The sequence below is a fragment of the Vigna umbellata genome, chromosome 8 (genome assembly GCF_029865625.1).
Source record: "Vigna umbellata cultivar VRB3 chromosome 8, Vumbellata_1.0, whole genome shotgun sequence".
NCBI lineage: Eukaryota > Viridiplantae > Streptophyta > Magnoliopsida > Fabales > Fabaceae > Vigna > Vigna umbellata.
Genome location: NC_142172.1, coordinates 45,417,160 through 45,439,081, shown reverse-complemented (window position 1 = coordinate 45,439,081; position 21,922 = coordinate 45,417,160). Strand labels below are relative to the sequence as shown.

The following is a 21,922-nucleotide window of genomic DNA, read 5'->3' as shown; positions in this document are numbered from 1 at the left end:
TAATTCAAAATCATTTTTAATAACACGTAGGCAAACTTAAACGGCTGTTTGTGTAATTTGACGGCAGACCTCTAATTGCTCCAATTTTACACAAAAAAGAACCCAATTGAGACGCCGAAAAGAAAAGGAACCTATTTGAAATTCACGCCGAAAATAGGGACCTACCGAGACATTAAACCTATATATTATAATGATTAGGAGGTTTTCTCCCCGTTGCCACCGTTTGCAAATAACTTTTACACTGTATCAGCAAAGTTACTAAGATAACACAATTTATTTTTATTGAGCACATAATTCATTTTATGGAGTTTCAAATTGTGTTGTCATTTTTCTCTCTCTGTATTAAAAAATATATTGAAATTTAGTTTTGGAAAACTTAATTTTGATAGGTTTTCACTTAAAAAATATAAAATTAAAATTAATTAATTCATTAATTAAATTACCAAATTCTTCAACAATATTTTTAACATTTTAAGAATTTAAATAAAGTTAGAATCATGTAAACTTATTAAGTTAATTATATATGGAATAGTATGTAATAAGTCAATAATATGTTAACTTAATTTTATTGAAATTATTTTGAACAAAAAGTACTACACTAACTAAAATTTATAAAATTTTGCATTCATCTTAATAGTTTTAGGGTTTAATTAAATTTGTAACTAAATACATTTATTAAGAGTATACTTAAAATAATAAAGAAAAAATATAAGCATAAAACCAATAGTTAATTATTAGTGTAGTGGACAATCGAGGTTAACAAAATTTACATGCTAAATTATGACACAAATAACCTTAGTAACTGAAAAAAAAAATCATGAAACCGCTCAATCATGTTTAATTTATTATATATTGTCATGGTCCTACCATCTTCATAGAGCAGTAATATATTGATAATCAATATTAGCTATACTATCATCTGAGCATCACTTAATTATTAGTCAAAATATTATTATTAGTTAATTCAAATGCTATTACCATTATATTTTATGAAAAGGTTAAGGGTTCTCAACTGGTTCTACATAAAAAAAATATTGTTACATCATCATTTTTATATTTTTGTATAGCCATTTTTATTTATGTCTTAAGTCAAAGTCGTCGAAAAGAAACTCCCACACAGGGAAGAAAGATGATGTTTTGACATGTAAAAAACTATTTGAATAATTTATTTTTAAGGCTAATGTGTTAATTTAGAAAATAAACTTTTGTTTAAAAATAATTGAGTTGGAAAAACAAAATAATTAGTTGAAGGGCCACCATATAATAGCACTTTTGAGAGTGTCCAAGGATCATTATTCAGACTTCAATAGCCTCTATAGTTCATCTGTTGCCCTTTGATGGTTAAGCCTATTTTGTCTTCAAGTGGTTGGAAATTAACTAAAGTATTAATATTCAACGTTCATCTCCGAAATGACGCGTTCCAAAAACTAACAACCACTCACCGACAGTTCAATCGTCCAAAGTTACACGACTACAGGTCGTTTATCTGCCTAAAAGAGGAATTGGGAGTAGATATTTGCCTACCCAAATAATTGATCCAAAGATGAATTATTTACATTCAAAATATTCATTATTCATCACACGCTTGACACACATTTACAAAGAGAAAATCATAGATTTATAGAATTCATAATGTGATAAGAGGGGACGATATATATCAGAATTGTATTCGTGTGACTCTCCCAATTTATTTTGCTTGTAATACTGTTTGACAATGCCAGTTTCATTTAATTTATCTTATCCCATGCAACAAAGATACAAACTATGGAAGTATGTGAAATAGACTTATATCTCGTTCACCCTAACAGCTCCACGTTCTTTTATGTCTTTGAGAAACGCATCAAGATTCCTGGCAGAGGAGCCATTCGGAGCCACTGCGGCCTCTGCAGCCATCTTCCACTTGAACGCCTTTTGCTTCAACTCCTCTGCTTTTGGCCCTACGGTTGCTTCCAATAAGCGCTTCTTCACCTCGTCTCTGCTCACCAGTTTCTTTGCAGCCTGCCCATAACCCAGTTTAATGGCCACCCCATAAACATCCACCAAGAACTTTGAATTTGTCACCTGATCACCCCATGCTGGAAATGTCAACATCGGCACTCCCAATGCCACACCTTCCATCGAAGAATTCCAACCACAGTGTGTCACAAAACATGCCACCGAACCATGACCCAACACTTCCTCCTGTGGGCTCCACTGCACGACTTTCCCCTTCTCTCTCGTATCCTCCAAGAACCCATCGGGAAGAACGTAGGGCGGAAGCCCAAACTCCTGAACAGGTGGTTTCAGAACCCACAAAAACGAGACCTGAGAGTCCAATAATCCATGTGCAATTTCCGTCACTTGTTCTTGCGGCAGACACACGATACTCCCGAAGGAGATGTACACCACAGATGCCTCTGCCCTTGAGTTCAACCACTCCATGCAATCGTCACTCTTCCAAAAATCACCACGGATATCACCTGTGTCTGTTGCTGTTGGGATTTTGAACAAAGGACCAATGGGTCTTATATCCACAAACTCTGAAAGATAGTTTATGTAATCACTTTCTAGTTCCTCGAAACTATCCACCAGCACACAGAATGGCTTGGATAAGTTCTTAAACTGTTCCAGTAAGACCGTCCCTAGAACTTGATATGGACTAAAAGGATGCAGAAAGTCCGGAACTTCATTGTACTTAAGGACTACAGAAGGCAATTGAACATCAAGATAGGGATCGGCATGAGAAGGAAAAGGTAGCAGTTTGTGGAAATAACTATAGTAAGCTGTTAAGACAGCAGCAGATTGAACCCATAACACGGCAGAAGGAATACCATGGTCGGCAGCTACATCAGAAACCCATGGAACAAAGGGGTTGTTTATGATGCATGAAATCGGGCGGTGTGTATCGGCATGGTCCTTGATCACTTGGGAAACATATTGCCTCCCAAAATGCTCAACCTGAGCATTGAAGTCAGAGAGAGTTCTCTTGGAACCATCACTATTTGTTACGCCGCCATCGTCAAAGAAGTCGAACTTGAGAAAACCGTCACCAACTGGAGTGACTTGTTTGTGAGAGATGTCGTTGGCCGTTCGCATGAGTTTGCCAACCGTGTCGGCGGTGGAGAAAGTTACAAAGAAACCCTTAGCAGCAAGAAACTTGGCAAGTCTAAGGAGAGGGTTTACGTGCCCTTGTCCTGGGTAGGACACCATGAGAACGTGAATAGGAGCTTCAGACTCCATTTTCTTCTTCCTTCACCCACTTTTCTTTTTCTTTGGATGTATAACAATACTGTGCCACCATTTATGCGATTTATATATCATAAAATCATGGCTTAAAAAAACATTATATTATTTATTGTCTTCCTAAACGTTGTCTCTTCCACGTGCATTCCATTTCATCACATCTACTTACCACCAAATTTACTATATCCCCCAAATGTTAAATAAACACAAGGAGCCTTATTAGGTTTTCCTTAAGTAATATTTCCCGCCACCAAATTAAACTGTGCACGGTTTTTAAGGAACTACATATATACTAAGTTTAGGGAAAACCAACGTTCGAATTAATTTGGCATTACAATATGGTTATTTGTCATTTTCCACTTTTTTTATTCAAAACCATGATGTTGGTTAAAGGTAATTCTCAAACAAAACCACCTCCGGAGGATTTTTGTATCATCATATTTTATAGACTAACAGTGAGATGACATACAATTTCATTCATTTAACACCAAATAGTTATAAAAAAATAATTTTTTTTAGTTTTTAAAAAAAGATAAAAAAAATAATATCAAATGAATGTAAAAAAATATAAAATAATCATAAAAAATAAAATTTTTAATTTTAAAAAAATAATATCAAATAAATATAAAATAAATGACATGTGTCAAAGTATCATTAAGGTTTTCTTCCTTTTCATTTCTATTCATCATTGTAACAGATACAGCGAAGCTGTGACACGTACAAGTACAATTTCAGTATTTATAAAATAAATAATTTTAAATATAAATGCCAAATAAACTAATAATTAAATCACAACAGAAATATCTTACTTTACTTTGATCAAAGTTTACAATAGTTTCTTTTTAAGCCAGGGTCATATATACAATAATATTAAAATATTGAATATTTAATAGATTTATTATTTTTAATCTTTTTATTGTTTGTATGTAGGTTTTAGTGTAGAATTAGCCTTTAACGTCACCCACCCAGTAGACGTTGGACCACAAAATAATCAATGTAAATTATTGACATGTGATATGTTCGTAAATAAATTGGAACATAGACGTCTGTTAGGAGGGGCACCGACGTCTATAATATTATAGACATCAGTGTCCCTCCTGACAAACGTCTATGTGTCTGACAAGTAAATGAAAAGTTATTTTCTTCTACTATATAGACGTCCGATCCCGCCACCCCAACGTCTATATACGATTATAGACGTAGGTGCCCTCCTAACCGACGTGTATATGTCTTTTTTTTGCCATATAGACGTTTGATCCCGCCATCCAACGTCTAAATGGCCTGACAGGGTAGGTGAAAAGTTGTTTTGGACGTCATATTAGTTAGGGCTCCAACGTCTAGGCGAGAATAGACGTCGGTGCCCTTTGTGTCAAACGTATTGTTTACTGTTAAATTAGAAATCGAACCCGCGGTTACACGCACTTCATCGTCTTCCTTCTCGCCTTTTCTCTCCGCGACATTGCATTTCCAGGTGCGTTTTTGTCTCTTTTGAACCGTTTAAACTTACTTTTACTCCGATTAAATTAGTCTTTGATGGATTATCTTTCATTTGAACCGATTAAAATTAGTTTTCGTTGTGTTTTGATGCAGTTTTTCTCGTGTCTTTGGGTAGCGTAGTAGCACATTCTCCTTTTGCTAGTTTCCTCCTAAGAAAAACTTGCGTCTTTTGGATGTCTTATAGCGTTTCAACCCAAAACCAGACCTGTGTCCTTGCCTAGTTCTCATGTCACCGTTGTAACATCCCAATATCTCACACTGGATAATTCATAATTTATATATTGTAACATTAGATTTACGGTAACATCCCGTAATCTCACACTTAAAAATTCATAGTTGATATGTGTCTATACATATTTTAAACTCAGATTTCAACTATAAACTCCTAAATATAACTCAAATTCTTCTAACTTATTCTTCGATCTCTTTCTTCATTGGTACTGGATCATACGACATTCCTTCATCTACTCCCGTATAACGAATTATACGATCATCGTACATACCCAAACACAAACAAGTAGGGTGAGCTAACATGCAACAAATCATTTATAAAACATGCATAGTTGCTTTGATACTAACATCATATAATAATTATGTCATACACCCTCATACCATCATACCACAATTACTATTAGACACTCGTCCCACAATACCCAATAAACATCACAATACCCAATAAGCACTTATCCCGACGATATGTTGATGAGCGATCAACGGGAGGTTCCGCACTTGTTTTGTCATTCTTAGTCCCCTCACTATGTCCAAAACCGGCACATAGACCAGGACATCCTACCCTCCATACCATTCACAAGGTTAGTCCCCTCACTATGTCCAAAACCGGCACATAGACCAGGACATCCTGCCCTCCATACCATTCACAAGGTTAGTCCCCTTACTATGTCCAAAACCGGCACATAGACCAGGACCTCTTGTCCATCTCACCACAAAATTCATCCTTCTCTACTTGAGACTGGATGATTATTAGAATATCAGGATAACCTCCAACTTCATGACCCTCAACATCAACATATACACAATTACCACATCATTACAGAATCTCTCCACGAGACTCATACCATGCTCACATTCTTCAACTCATATTATACCATTACGAAATCTCCCCATAATTCTCATACCATGTTCAGATGCATAAAATCAATTCTAATATAATAAATTACAATCATCACAATTAAAATTCATAATTTCGTATCTACCGCAATAACATGAATTCATTCTAACGAGATATATTACACAATAGTTTAACAGTACATAACCTGTTCAATAAGATTTAAGTTAAAAGCTTGTCGAGTAGACTTCCAGGAAAGAGAGGTGCGTCACAATGGACAACTTAAGTACCAAGTCTTTCCTTAGCCAAAGTGTTCCTCAACTACTTTTAACAAATTTCTTATTTACAGATTCAAAATAACAGCATATAATATTAATACAGAAATTCAATAGAGATAGATGCACAGTAAACATTAACAGTATTCACACAGAATTTCAAGACATGAATAGTAATAAAACAATACTAAATCATAATATAAAAGCTTAGAAAGGTCAGCTCCCCTACCTCTATTCCAGACTTCTCTTGCTCTGAATTTGTTTCCCCGAAAACTCTTCAGAACCTCTACTCTAAAATTTCTTCCTACTCCAAAAACTTCCTAATTTCTTCTTTTCTACTAAATCTCTCCACTTCTTGGTGCAAAAATTTCATTTCCCAAGCTTGCTATTTATAGGCCAAAATTTTGACACTATTTAAGTTTTTTTTTTTTTTTTTTTTTACTATTCCTTATTTTATTAAAAATATTATTTTAATTCAAATTCTATCTTATCTTCTTGGCACCAACGTGTGTTTCTTATCACTTTGGCACTATTCATTTTTTTAAGTTTTTTTTTTTTTTTTACTATTCACTTTTTACTATTCACTATTTACTATTCACTTTTTACTATTCATTTTTTTTTAAATCTTCTAAAATAAATTCTCAAAATTTTAAACTCCTTCCTCTGAAATTATTATAATTATCTATCATAAATTTTAATTTTTCTTGCCATAATTTTATTAATTTTATTTTTATCCGTAAAAATTAAAAATTACTACTATTTATTAAATCTAAATATTTTTCATGGGTCTTACAACCGTATTCGTTTTCATTGTAGGTGGGAATAGAACTAGGCAAGAACCCAGCGGTTGAAATGCCATAAGAGGTCCAAAAGACGCAACATTTTCTATGACGAAACTAGCAAAAGAAGAAGGTGCTACTACGCTACCCAAAGACACGAGCTGTAGTAAACGTCGGTTAATGTCATGTCCGACGTCTATAGTGCCCTTAACGTTGGTTAATGCATGTCCGACGTTTATAAAGACGTCGAACCTGTAGAGTCCGACGTCCCATTAACGTCAACCATAAAGATGTCAGATCATCTGACGTTAAAAACCTAAAATAACAAACGTCTAAAATCTTTCTGCACTAATTGTTTTTAGATTTAAATGTAGAGTAAGGATAGTATAACATTGACATTCATTTAATTAACCTAACAAGAATAATAGTCTTAAAAGAGTTAACTTTTGTAATTTTTTGAAAAAAAGTAAAATAAAATAAGAAAAAATAGTATAAAATGAATAAAAAAAAGTTATATGTGTCATAGTCAAGACGCATAGAGTGGTAGGTATTTAGTAAATGATTTATTTGTGACTTTTTATTTTTTTATTCCTGCCTGAAGAATAACCATGTACGTAAATGAATTTGCTTTGTATTTATATTTTAATAGACACCAATTGAAATAAATAATAAAAAATAAAGAGCCAAAGACAACTTTGCTTGTTGACACATAAAATTCCACATAATAAAAACATACATCATTTCTAAATACCACTATGCATGTGATTGGTCAGATAAAATTTTTAAAACGCATGACTTTGAATAAATGAAAGTGATATAAAATTTGTATTAGTCTTTTAATATTTGTTCTTAGAAAGTGGATTTGCGTGGTTGAGACGAAACGGATAAAAACAATTTCGCAGTCATGAAAGCCATTACACACTGTTTGAATATATGTATATATAAATCTGACTTTCTGTTGATTGTAGAACGATAACTTCTATGCAACCACTTCTTTTCTTAATTAACATTACCTAACTGTTTCTTTGGTTCTCAGAATACTTTTAATGTAAAAAATTATTTTATTTTCTTAAAAAGTTATATATTATTTACTGAAATCTTGAAAGGCATGTTTTATAAATTTAGAAGAGAAAATTTTAATTAAATATAATATAAATAGTTAATAGTTATGATATAATATAATATAATCTAAAAAGTAAATAGTTATGATAAAGTTGTGAGTACAGGGAGAAAAAATAATTTTCTCCTGTAATTTTGACCTTTCTTTCTATATTATTTAAGTTATACGTTTTTTTTTCTGTACTTTAATGATGAAATGCCCCTTTGTGAAAGGTAAGAGATGGTTTTAATGTTTTTTTTTTTGTTCTCCATGTTTTTGTTAGTTTTTAATGAGGTATAGAAGTCATAGGGTAGAAGTAGTCTAATAAAATTCCATCTCCTTCTTTATATAGAATATAATTAGGTGGCTATAACTTAGGGAGAAAGTTATCACATAACTGAAAAGGTTATTGCTTGAGAAGTTTCCTTTTAGACAATAAAATTTTAGAGACTAAGTCTTATATATTTGATTTATTTTTAAGGGAGAATCTATGACTTTAGTGAAAATAAATAATAAAACGATGATATACAGAAAAGGTTCTGAAAAGCATAACATCAATGAAAAACATCTTTTAATATTTTGAAAAAAAAATAACATCATTATATTATAGTTCATAAGATAAAACAATGTTAATCTTATATGTAACATCACATATTTTAATATAATAAATATTCTAAAATAAAATATCACAAACTTAATAACTAAAAACAATAATTCATTACCATTATTACACTTATATAAACCATTATTATACTTATAGGTATAACCACATAACATGTCATATACATAATTTAAAGGAAATTAATATTAAAAATTTAAAGGAAATTAATATTAAAAAGAATTATTATAATAACCTGAAGTGGTTTCCTTTTCTCCACCCAACCCCTCCAGCAGACGACAAACACCTAATCTCCTAATAAGTGAATTTTCTTCACTCTCTCATCTCTTGTTTTGGATTTTAAAAAATCTTTAGTAAATATAGGATTTTTACGTGAATTATTATGTGGAGTTTTTTATCGGTTACTATGTAGACGATATAATATGCAAATTATGCACACTATATCTCTCTTAATTAAGTAAGATACTTTTTGTATCTACTGTAATCACGATCCATAAAATATACTACTTTCAACCACCTCTAATTACAATAAAGTTTTATATGATTTATATGTAAACAACACATTCCTATACTATAAACCTAATTAAGAAAAGGAGTTTTATTATTTTAAAGAATGGAATGACTGTGAATGTGGTGAAAATTTTATTATGATTGAAGCACAAGCATTGTTTGGTAGTGCTGGAAAAGTTTATGAAGGAAATGAATGGGAGAATGGCTAAAGCTGCAGCCACAGGAAACGTTGATGAACTTGAAAGGTTGATGAGAGAATGTTGGTGCTGGATAGGGTTGCCTTGCATGGAGCTCAAACTCCTCTACACATTGCATCAATGTGTGGTCACGTTTCTTTCGAACAAAAAATGTTGAAACTGAAGAACCAATTTGTTATGAACTTAACCAAGATGGGTTTACTGCCATGCACCTGGCCTCTGCCAATGGCCATGTTCAGCTGGTGCTTGAGCTTCTGAAAGTTGACCATCAACTGTGTCAAATTCAGGGGAGTTATTCGGATACAAACCTAACAGGGATTCTACAAATGATGTGCGTAATATACTGCTAACTGTGACTGCACTTATGATAACAGCAACCTATCAGGCTGTGCTTAGTCCCCCTGGAGGAGTGTGGCAGGAAGACACACACCAATACAGTGCTGGAAAATCCATCGTGGCTACAAAATCAAGAGGAACATTTTTGTTGTTTATTCTGGGCAACAGCATCGGATATTATACCTCTTTTCATATTATCACTCTGCTAGCCATTGGCTTTCCTTTGCAATATCTTATGCTATTGTTGACATTTTTCATGTCATTCAACTACAGTGCATCCATGCTTAACCTTGTACCAAGCGGTGACAGTATTTCCCAATGGGTAGCATGGCTATGTATTGTGTCTGGCTGCGCCGCACCATTAGTTCCTAATCTGCTGAGGAGACTGAATTTCTGAGCACAAAAATTACCAAATTGTGCTTATTTCCGTGCTCGTTTTGCTTCACTTTTCTAGTTGGATTAGTTTCATATATTCAAGACTTAGTTTGCATAATTCAAGTTCTAATGTTATTATCTAATTTTCATCATTATTACGCAATATTACGATAATATGGCTTTCTTTGTCACTGTAATTTTCTTCAGTTACAACATTTTAATTTGTCGTCTAATTTTATTAAAAAAATGTTAAAAGGTTGGTCTGGTAGTGATGCAACCTTTCCAATCTCATGTTATCGTCATCCATTTGATTGATTTAATACAGTTTCAAACAATTAGATGGTACAAATCAAAAGATAAATAGTTGGAACTTACACTTTTGTTTTGAAACAAGAAATAATCACAATTAAAATAGTGAGTAATTATATTTTACATTCTGAGCTAGCTGGCTTATTTTCTCCTCTAATATTATTTTAGCATTCTGAGCTAGCTCTATCCTGCTTAGATTGTTGGTGTTGATCTTAAATGTGCAGCTCTGCCACTGGAGCAGGTGTCCGATTATTAATTCTGGGAGCAAGGATGCAGTTCAGCGATGATGATAATTTGGAAGCACCTGCTAAAACTTTAAAGGTTAATGCTGACAATTTTCATCCTGGAAACAGCTAGGTGAAGCTAATTTGTCAGATGGTGTGACGAGAAATAACATTCCACAACTTGAAGCAACAAATGGACAAACTCCTGCTAAGGATTTAAGCCACTCACAGATAATCCACTGTTGTCTAACAGATAGCAATTCAGGTATAAATTCACAAGTAGATGGTAACCGAAATATATGTATTAATTTGAATACCTCTGCATTTTAATAAAATTGACGGGTGGGTTGTTGGGAGGAAACTTTAAAGGCCAGAAGGAAGTGTTTAAGATTGAGAGAGGTTGGAAGATTTTGAGAGAAGAAGAAAAACTTGTATTGAGTGCTTCTAAACTTTTTGACTTGTTTTCAAATGATACAATCATTCCCTATTTATACTAATGGCACATCCTTAACCAATGGTTAGGATCTTGCCACCACAACATTCATCTAAGAGTTATAATTTATTCTCTAGAACTTTCTAAAACATTCCTATAATTCTAAACTTATCTAGATATTTTTGTAGAACATTCTAGAATCCTTCTAGATAGGATTTTCTAGAATGCTATTTAGGCCTTTACTAATATTGGACTTTTATCTTTTAGGCCCAACATACAAAATCAATTTATATTCCAACACCCCCTCTTAAACTTGATTTTGTACTCCAAGCAAAATTCTCAACTTCATAAAGACTTCTTTCTTCAGAGGTTTGGTGAAGATATCTGCTACCTGATCATGTGTCTTCACATATTTCATTTGCACATCCTTGTTGCTGATGCATTCTCTAATGTAATGGTAACGAGTGTGGATGTGCTTACTTCGATCATGGAAGACTGGGTTTTTTGTTAATGCTATTGTCGACTTGTTGTCTACGAAAATCTTTGTTGGCTCCACTTGTGGCAAGCTTAACTCCTTCAATAGGTTGCGTAGCCAAACAACATGACAAACACATGAAGTTGCAGCTACATACTCTGCTTCACATGTAGACAAAGTGACAATAGGCTGCTTCTTGGACATCCAAGTAAAGGCTGTGTCTCCCATGTAGAACAGAAATCCACTTGTGCTCTTTCGGTCATCCATATCTCCACTCCAATCGCTATCACTATATCCAACAAGCTTGTAATCGTTAGAAATGGAATAGTATAGGCCATAGCTTGTCGTACCTTGGATGTATTGAAGTGAGTAATTGTTGGAGCTTCCATGTACCGACTTACAACTCCAACGGCATAAAGAATGTCTGGTGTTGTACAAGTTAAATAGCGCAAACTTCCAACAAGACTTTTATAGAGGGTTGGATCTACTTTTTCTCCCTCTTCATCTTTACTCAACTTGATGTCGCATTCCATAGGAGTACCAACTGGATTAGCATCATCCATCTTAAACTTCTCGAGGAGGTCTTTGGCATAACTTTCTTGAGTAATAAAAATTCCTTTGTTTCCTTGTTTTACTTCAATTTCGAGATAATATGACATAAGCCCCATTTCGGTCATTTCAAATTCCTTTGTCATATCCTTCTTGAATTCCTCAAACATGCTTGGATTGTTTCCGGTAAAAATCAAGTCATCGACATACAAACATACAATCAAGATATCTTTACCTTTAGCTTTGATATAGAGTGCATGCTCATATGGACACTTGATGAAATTCGCTTCTTTGAAGTACTTGTCAATCCGAACATTCCCAGCTCTCAGGGCTTGTTTCAACCCATAAAGAGCCTTCTTTAATTTCAAGACTTTATCTTCTTCACCTTTGACTTCATATCCTTGTGGCTGCTTAATGTAGACTTCTTCTTCAAGAACTCCATTTAAGAAGGCGGATTTGACATCCATTTGATGTATCTTCCAATTATTTTGAGCTGCTAAAGATATAATAAGTCTTACCGTTTCTAGTCGAGCAACTGAAGCAAATACCTCGTCATAGTCGATGCCAGCCCTTTGACTGTAGCCCTTCGCCACCAATCTTGCTTTCTATCTTTGAACTTCTCCTTTGGAGTCCTTCTTTGCTTTGTAAACCCACTTGACACCAATTACTTTGTGCCCTTTTGGAAGCGAGACTAGCTCTCAAGTATCATTCTTCTTTATTGCCTTGATCTCTTCATCCATTGCATTTCTCCAACTCTTCGTTTCAATTGCTTCTTGGAAGTTCATGGACTCACAATATGCAAATAGACATAATAAGGTAACATTGTCTAGATTTTCAGTTACCTCATAAATTTCTTGGAGACTTCGAAAACTCTTGAAAAGTAATCAGAGACTAGTTCACCTTCCTTCATATGCAAAGCTTCAAACTCTCCTCTCAAAGTTTGAAGACGTACCTTTTTGACTTGATCTGCTCCCTTGTAAGAGATCTTAAGCTTCTCCCATGCTTCCTTGGCTGACTTGACTCCAGAAATCTTCTCAAAAGTATCTTCATCTAGTTCTTGATAGATTAGACAGAGAACCTTCTTATCTCTCTTCCTTGAGTCTCTCAAGCTATCCTTTTGAGCTTGAGAAAAACTCTCTATATTTTCTGGCTCAATGTGGCCCTTCTCGACCACCTCCCAGACATCATGTGCACGAAGGAGAGCTACCATCCTTAAGCTCCAATTGTCATAGTTGCTCTTAGTGAGCGTTGGGACTTGAAAGGGAACTCCAGTATTTGCCATTTCTACAAAGATCTTATGGCTCTTGATACCACTTTGTTGGGAGGAAACTTTAAAGGCTAGAAGGAAGTGTTTAAGATTGAGAGAGGTTGGAAGATTTTGAGAGAAGAGGAAAAACTTGTATTGAGTGCTTCTAAACTTTTTGGCTTGTTTTCAAATAATACAATCATCTCCTATTTATACTAATGGCACATCCTTAATCAATGGTTATGATCTTGCCACCACAACATTCAGCTAAAGGTTATAATCTATTCTTTAGAACTTTTTAAAACATTCCTATAATTCTAAACTTATCTAGATATTTTTGTAGAACATTCTAGAATCTTTCTAGATAGGATCTTCTAGAATGTTAGGGCTTTTGTTAATATTGGGCTTTTATCTTTTAGGCCTACATACCAAATCAATTTATATTTCAATAGATACTTTATGTGCGGAGATGATATCACTTGTTATGCACTGGAATATGATTGGCTTTTCATTGATTATCCACGACTTCAAAGGTGCAGGTGAAGTTTACACACGTGGAGTGATGCTCAATTGAATTTTTCTGGTGGACTTGTTGCTTTGGAGAAAGTTCTCAATGGAGGGTTTAAGGTAAACTATAATGTTTCTCAAGTTTCCGCGAGATGCTTGGGAAGTGAAGGACTCTGCTGGAGAGATGGTATTGACAAACTTGTGAATTCTTGCTACTATTTCTTGTAAATAATGTATTTCTTTAGAAGTTTGTTAAAAAATAACAGTTGTATTTTTTTAGCTCTATTTATTAGCCATCTAATATAATTCTCATGTTTTAATTATTTATTTTAAGCACAATTATTCTTGTAATTATTATTTAAAATTTTATTAAAAATTTTAATGTTCAAAATTTTATATTAATCATATAACTATTATAAAAATCAATTTAATTAAATTGCAAAAGAAGTTACATACGGATTTACTTGAATTCCATATATAATTATATATGGATATTTTCGTATATACACAAATTATATTTGAATATTTTCATATATAATTATATATAAAATTATATTTATATTTTCGTATATAATTATACATAGAAATTACATACAGAAAAATTCATATTAACATTATCTACAACCATTTTATATATAAATTTTGATTGTATAGAACTGCAAATTTTCTTTTGTAGTGTTTTATGTCTCATGTGTCACTCACCTCAAAATTAGAATTCTTCCTAACGAAATCTGAAAAATTTAGAAAAAAACTATTTTCTCCCTTTTTTGTGTGAGGGTGTGTGTTGTCACCACAAAAGAATAACTTTCTCTTTTGCCAACTATGTAGCAGTGCACAACCTCGCTTAACTACATTAAACATTTGTTGTGAAAGTTATAAGCGAGTATATATATATATATATATATATATATATATATATATATATATATATATATATATATATATATATATATATTATTTTTTATAGATACAATTGATAACTTCGTTAACAAAATAATTATAAATTTTAATTATTTTGACATATAATATATACTGGTCGTTAAAAATATTAAGATAAAACATGCAACTTAATAAGAGAAAAGTATTTCCTGAAATTAATTTTATTCGACAATTACTCTTGAAAATAATATTATTCCATGACTAATAATTGATAATTATCATAGAGTAAAATCTATTAATTAGAAATTTTAGTTTAGATTTAAATTTATATAGTTTAAAATATGATTTTTACGCTTGGAAAAATAATAAATAAGACTTAAAAATATAATAAATATAAAATAAAAAAAAACATGGTAATTTATTAGAAAGTGATTTTAAGCCTAACTCAACTCAACAAAATCGACTTGTAAAATGATATTTGCACTCAATTATATATTATAATTTGGCACGCGGGACTTCAACATTTAAAAAAAAATCAATTAAAAAAATGGAAGAAAACATGATGTGATGAAATTGTTTTTTTGGGATAATTTTAATTAGTTACATTATATTATATATATATATATATATATATATAATATAAAAATTTTTTGAGATCGAAATAATTTCTATTTAATATTTAAACTTCTAAGTTTTAATTAAAAATTTCAATTAAAAAATTATGTATAGATAATATAGTATAAATTAGATTATGCTTCTACTCCCATCTTGCAGCAGACGATGACTACGAGGGCGGTGGTCTGTAAAGTTTTTTTTAAAAAAGAAAATTTTAGAGACAAAGTCTTATATATTTGACTAATTATTTTTAAGGGAGAAAATCTATGGCTTGAGTGAAAATAAATAATAAAACAATGATATACAGAACAGGTTCGGGAAAGCATGACATCAATGAAAAACATCTTTTAGTATTTTGAAAAACATTACATCATCATATAATATTATAGTTCATAAAACAATGTCAAAAACTATATGTTAATCTTATTTGTAACATCACATATTTTAATAGAATAAATCCTCTAAAATAAAGTATCACAAACTTCATAACTAAAAACAATACTTCATTATCCATTATTACATTTATAATTACTTCATTTATTTTCTCCTTTTATTTTAATAAAAAAAAACAGTTAATAAAAAATATAAAGAAATAATATGATGTAATCGTACATGAAACAAGTATAATGAAGACAATTACGATCTCACCCTCCCACCACTTACGTGGTCTCCTTCCTTAGTCCACTCAACCCAGCTTGTACTCCCAGCAGAGCAATTTAAATCCCACCTCTCCCACCACTTTTCTCCACCCAACCTGCAGCAGACGACGAAGACCGAAGGCAACTGTCTGTGACTCGACGGATAGCGGAACCAGCCAGTGCGGGGCAGCAGAAAAACAAGAGTGGAATCCTAATCTCCTTATCAGTGAATTTTCTTCACCCTCGCATGTTGTTGTGGATTTTATAAAAAAATTTCTTCGAACTCAACTTACTTGCAAAATTGCCGAGTTTTATGAGTTCACCATTCTACCCCTTATTACCGAGTTTACATTAAAATCGAGTTTAATTCTGAGTTTAGTCATCCGAGTTAACTCGCGAGTTTAGTAAGTATAGGATTTTTATATGAATTATTATGTGGAGTTTTTTTTATCGGTAACTATTTAGACAATAAAGTACTATAAACCTAATTAAGAAAAAGGAGTTTTATAATTTTAAAGAATGGAATGATTGTGAATGTTGTAAAAATTTTATTATGATTGAAGCAGAAGCATTGTTTGGTGGTGCTGGAAAAGTTTCTGCAAGGAAATGGATGGGAGAATGACTAAAGCTGCAGAGACAGGAAACGTTGACGAACTTGAAAGGTTGATGAGAGAAGACATATTGGTGCTGGATAGTATTGCCTTGCTTGGAGCTCAAACTCCTCTACACATTGCATCAATGTGTGGTCACGTTTCTTTCGTACAAAAAATGTTGGAACTGAAGAAGCAATTTGTGTATGAAGTCAACCAAGATGGGTATACTCCCATGCACCTGGCCTCTGCCAATGGCCATGTTCAGGTCGTGCTTGAGCTTCTCAAAGTTGACCATCAACTGTGTCACATTCAGGGGAGGGAGGGAACCCTTCCTCTCCACTGTGCCTCTGTCAAAGGAAGGATCCATGTTATGACGGCGTTGCTCTCTGCTGCTCCACTCACTGTTCAAAGCAAAACGGCCAGAGGGGAAACTCCGCTTCATATTGCGGTAAAAAACAACCACTTTGATGCTGTTAAGTTGCTGTTGGAACACGCAAAGGGATGGAAGATAGAAGGAGAAGTGTTGAATGACAAAGACAACCAAGCAAATACTGTCTTGCATCTCGCTGCGTCAAGGAAGCAATACCAGGTATCTGATTCAAGAGATTTAAGATCATTTACATAAAGAATAAAGCATAAAAATTTATAGTAATATTACTTTGATGCCAGAATTCTGAATAAAATAATAATCTGAATCATTAGCATAATTGATATTGGATGATGTTAGAGCATATATAATTAGTAGAATTTGGAGCGCAGATAGTTGATCTGTTGTTGGTTGAGGATGATGTTGCGAAAGAAGTGATGGTGGTGAATCCGGTGAACGAGAGAGGAATGACCCCTCTTGATGTTCTTACGGTATTCCAAAGCGAAGCCGGTGATTTAGAAATTTACAGAAGCCTTGTGAAAGCAGGAGCTAAGAGTGGAAAGGACAATGAGAATGAGAATGAGAATAAAGCTGGTAGAATAGGGCAACCCTTGGAAGTGGAGATCGTTCATGGAACCCATGTTCCTCCAAGGAACTGCACTGATGAAGAATCAAATCTACCTAAAAGAACTTTTGAGGAGTTATTTGCATACAAACCTAACAGGGATTCTACAAATGATGTGCGTACTATACTGGTAACCGTAGCTGCACTTATGATGACAGCAACCTATCAGGCTGTGCTTAGTCCCCCTGGAGGAGTTTGGACGGAAGACACACACCAATACAGTGCTGGAAAATCCATCGTTGCTACAAAATCAAAAACAACATTTTTGTTGTTTATTCTGGGCAACAGCATTGGATATTTTACCTCTTTTCATATGATCATTTGGCTAACGTCTGGCTTTCCTGGGGAATATCTTTTGTCTTTGATGTCATTTTGCATGTCATTCAACTACAGTGGATCCATGCTTCACCTTGTACCAAGCGATGACAGGATTTCCTACATGTTAGCATGGCTATGTATAATGTCTGGCTGCTTCGCACCATTTGTTCCTAATCTGCTGAGGCATTTCCGAGCACAAAAATAACCAAATCTTGCTTATTTCCATGCTCCGTTTGCTTCACTTTTGTAGTTGGATTAGTTTCACATATTCAAGACTTAGTTTGCATAATTCAAGTTTTAATGTTATTCTCTAATCTTCATTATTAGGCCAATACTATGATAATATGGTTTCTTTGTCATTGTAATTTTCTTCAGTTACAAAATTTTAATTTTACTTTTTGTCATCTAATTTTATTAAAAATATGTTAAAAAGTTGGTCTGACAGTGATGCAACCTTTCCATTCTCATGTTATCGCTATAATAAATTAAACCCTAAAAAAATTAAATTTTTATTACTTTTTTTTTAGCTTCAGTAATTTCTCACAGCAATGCCTACTTTTCTTATACACAACCTCGTCCATTTAATTTATTTAATACAGTGTCAAACAATTAGATGGTACTAATCAAAAGATAAACCCTTGGAACTTACACTTTTCTTTTGAAAAAAGAAATAATCACAATTAAAAAAGTGAGTAATTATTCACATATACCTTAATTTTGTCTACACTTATTATACAATTATTTTTTTGTCACATAAAATAATTTATATTTGATTACCTTAAGTCCTTAAATGAAATTAAAATGAAAGCTATTGAAAAAAACGTCTTGTAATATGACAGTTTTAAACTTAAATTATACAAAATAATTAGTTGAAATAATAAGTTATTATTATTATTATTATTATTATTATTATTATTATATATATATATAACTTTATTGTCTTAATTCTTGGTATAAATAATTATCTTTAAATTGTGCTCACTCACTCCAGAGTTACCTACTATCCACACTAACACACACACACACACTCTCTCTCATACTTTAATAAAATAAATCTACGAAATAAAATATGACAAACTATAACCACCACAACCTGTCATATTTATAATTTACGGAAAAATAATATTAAAAAGAGACATGATACAATATTTTTTACAGCTTGTTAAAAAGAGGGGAAACTCCCCTTAGTCTTACAGCTGGTTAATCTTGGTGGTTTGGTTTGCAATAATACTTTTTTCTTCTATTTTTTTTTCTTGTATTTATTTGTTTTACTACCTAGTTTTCCGTTGTTGTGTTTGTGTTTGTTGATATTTATCTCTTATACCTTGTTTGTATTTCACTGAATTTTGTTTTTTAGGTGTGGAACAGTAATGTCTCACAAGAGTTATGATGAGGATACTAATACTACTAAATATGAATATAAGAGTTACGGATGAGGATACTGGAGCTCATTCAACATGTTTCTATAGTGGGTCAAAGCTTTTCAAATAAAAGAATTGCCCGATTAACCCACAGAGACTGGCGCCAAGCTTAACCTTTCTCATCCCTAATAATAAATTATATTTAAAAATCTTACATAATTTTATGACCTAGATATTACTTCAGAAAACATTAAACACTTCTAAAAAAACCACCTAACATATACTTATCACTATATTATTATCATATATAAAACAATGTAATGCTACTTTATTAAAAAAATACTGAAATACAGAAATTAATTAAAATCATTTAAAAACTATTCCGATGTAACAATTTTTTAAATATTCAAAATCATATCAAAATTTTAATTATATTTATTAATACATTACAAAAATAATTATCTTTTAATTTTTATTAAAATTACTTTCTGTACTGTGTAAACTATCACTTAAAAATATTATTAATAAAATGAAAATAATATTAATGTATAAAATAAATGATAAAATACTTTCTTGATAATATAATAAATATAACTCAAATAATTTTCAAATTAGTAAAGTATTATAAAAAAACATTAAAAAAATATACAGCTGTACTCACGGGTTTTAAACTTGTACTTACATTATAAATTATTCTTTATGGTACTAGTATTCAAAATAGCCTTGTATGACATAGGGGTAAAATATTGAAAAGGAAACTTTTACATGGATTTCAATTAATTTAATATATATATATATACTTTAACAAAAATATATATATATATTTATTTTATATTATTCTGTTTTCTATTTTTTACATTTTTTAAAAGTGTATTTTAAATAACTATTTTTTATATAGTCTTTTTTTTAATGAACGTAAATGTCTTGCCCCTTACCATTCTACATCCTTTCAACGTCCATTAAAAAAGTAAAAAGAATAATTATTTAACACGTCTAAATTTTTTACATTTATTTAATATTATTTTTTTTTCTTCAAAAAAATATAAAACTTTACACGATAATTTTATTCTTATGTCCTAGTAAAAGTATCTTATGTATCACTTCTCTAAAAAAATAATATACTTTACTTCTCTAGATAAGGTGCCTGTGTATTAACACCGTGTTGCAGATGGGTGTTAGCCACCAGGCCACCTGAACACTTTTTCCTCCTATTTAATCGCTGGGTGCTACAGCTGTATACACTAAGAAATACAAAAACTGAGTGAAAAATGGACTCCGAAGATACCATTCACGTGCTCATGGTCTCCTACCCAGGACAAGGTCATATAAACCCTTTCCTTAGACTTGCCAAGTTCCTTGCTGCTAATGGTTTGTTTGTAACCTTCTCCACCACAGAAATCGCTGGGAAACAAATGCGAACTACAAACAACATCACTCACAAATCAGTCACTCCAATCGGCGATGGTTTTCTCAAGTTCGAATTCTTTGAAGATGGTGGCATGACGGATGTTGATGCTGATGGTTCCAAGATGAGAAGTCTCACTGACTTCAGTGCTCAGGTTGAGCGTTTTGGGAGACAATATGTTTCCCAAGTCATCAGGGAGCATGCCGAGGCAAACCACCCTATTTCATGCATCATAAACAACCCCTTTGTTCCATGGGTTTGTGATGTAGCTGCCGACCATGGTATTCCTTCTGCCGTCTTATGGGTTCAATCTGCTGCTGTCTTAACAGCTTACTATAGTTATTTCCACAAACTGCTACCTTTTCCTTCTCATGCCGATCCTTATCTTGATGTTCAATTGCCTTCTGTAGTCCTTAAGTACAATGAAGTTCCGGACTTTCTGCATCCTTTTAGTCCATATCCAGCTCTAGGGACGGTCATACTGGAACAGTTTAAGAACTTATCCAAGCCATTCTGTGTGCTGGTGGATAGTTTCGACGAACTAGAAAGTGATTACATAAAGTATCTTTCAGAGTTTGTGGATATAAGACCCATTGGTCCTTTGTTCAAGATCCCAACAGCAACAGACACAAGTGATATCCGTGGTGATTTTTGGAAGAGTGATGATTGCATGGAGTGGTTGAACTCAAGGGCAGAGGCATCTGTGGTGTACATCTCCTTCGGGAGTATCGTGTGTCTGCCGCAAGAACAAGTGACGGAAATTGCACATGGATTATTGGACTCTCAGGTCTCGTTTTTGTGGGTTCTGAAACCACCTGTTAAGGAGTTTGGGCTTCCGCCCTACGTTCTTCCTTATGGGTTCTTGGAGGATACGAGAGAGAAGGGGAAAGTTGTGCAGTGGAGCCCACAAGAGGAAGTGTTGGGTCATGGTTCGGTGGCATGTTTTGTGACACACTGTGGTTGGAATTCTTCGATGGAAGGTGTGGCATTGGGAGTGCCGATGTTGACATTTCCAGCATGGGGTGATCAGGTGACAAATGCAAAGTTCTTGGTGGATGTTTATGGGGTGGCCATTAAACTGGGTTATGGGCAGGCTGAAAAGAAACTGGTGAGCAGAGACGAGGTGAAGAAGCGCTTATTGGAAGCAACGGTAGGGCCAAAAGCAGAGGAGTTAAAGCAAAACGCGTTCAAGTGGAAGAAGGCTGCAGAGGTCGCAGTGGCTGCGAATGGTTCATCTGCCAGGAATCTTGATGCGTTTCTCAGAGACATAAAAGAACGTGGAGCTGTTAGTATCAATAAATGATGCTTCATGAAGAAATAGTATTCTGGGTGGAATAGATAAATAAATTATTAAATGTCCCGTCCTCATAAATGAAAGCAAAAGTTAATTAACTTGGCTCACT

At 33.0% G+C, this 21,922-nt stretch overlaps 3 protein-coding genes and 1 pseudogene across 4 annotated transcripts; 3 read left to right on the top strand and 1 right to left on the bottom strand.

Annotated features, from left to right (window-relative positions):
* Positions 1–1,655: 1,655 nt before the first annotated feature.
* On the bottom strand, positions 1,656–3,274 carry LOC124841285 (gallate 1-beta-glucosyltransferase pseudogene; annotated as a pseudogene).
* Positions 3,275–9,268: 5,994 nt separating this feature from the next.
* Positions 9,269–9,997, top strand: LOC124841288 (uncharacterized). The gene is made up of 2 exons (XM_088097272.1): positions 9,269–9,326; positions 9,552–9,997. Exons 1-2 carry the CDS (start codon positions 9,269–9,271, stop codon positions 9,995–9,997), a joined length of 504 nt encoding a protein of 167 aa, XP_087953398.1.
* A 6,023-nt stretch (positions 9,998–16,020) lies between these two features.
* Positions 16,021–18,162, top strand: LOC124832134 (uncharacterized). Of its 2 annotated transcripts, none has more exons than XM_088096191.1 (3): positions 16,021–16,076; positions 16,417–17,032; positions 17,203–18,162. In XM_088096191.1, the coding sequence occupies exons 2-3, from the start codon at positions 16,457–16,459 to the stop codon at positions 17,956–17,958; spliced, it is 1,332 nt and encodes a 443-aa protein (XP_087952317.1). In that variant the 5' UTR covers positions 16,021–16,076; positions 16,417–16,456; the 3' UTR covers positions 17,959–18,162. The 2 variants fall into 2 exon arrangements, with proteins under 2 accessions (XP_087952317.1, XP_087952318.1); XM_088096192.1 differs by having other exon boundaries at positions 16,414–17,032.
* A 2,012-nt stretch (positions 18,163–20,174) lies between these two features.
* On the top strand, positions 20,175–21,911 carry LOC124832140 (gallate 1-beta-glucosyltransferase 84A24-like). The gene has a single exon (XM_088097619.1). It carries the CDS (start codon positions 20,383–20,385, stop codon positions 21,820–21,822), a length of 1,440 nt encoding a protein of 479 aa, XP_087953745.1. The 5' UTR covers positions 20,175–20,382; the 3' UTR covers positions 21,823–21,911.
* The last annotated feature ends 11 nt before the right edge of the window (positions 21,912–21,922 follow it).

Coding starts and splice junctions, on each gene's coding strand:
- LOC124841288 (XM_088097272.1), top strand. CDS start 9,269: ATGGCTAAAGCTGCAGCCACAGGAAACGTTGATGAACTTGAAAGGTTG. Junction 9,327..9,551: donor TGAAAGGTTGATGAGAGAAT/GTTGGTGCTGGA, acceptor TGTCAAATTCAG/GGGAGTTATTCGGATACAAA.
- LOC124832134 (XM_088096191.1), top strand. CDS start 16,457: ATGGATGGGAGAATGACTAAAGCTGCAGAGACAGGAAACGTTGACGAA. Junction 17,033..17,202: donor CGTCAAGGAAGCAATACCAG/GTATCTGATTCA, acceptor TTTGGAGCGCAG/ATAGTTGATCTGTTGTTGGT.
- LOC124832140 (XM_088097619.1), top strand. CDS start 20,383: ATGGACTCCGAAGATACCATTCACGTGCTCATGGTCTCCTACCCAGGA.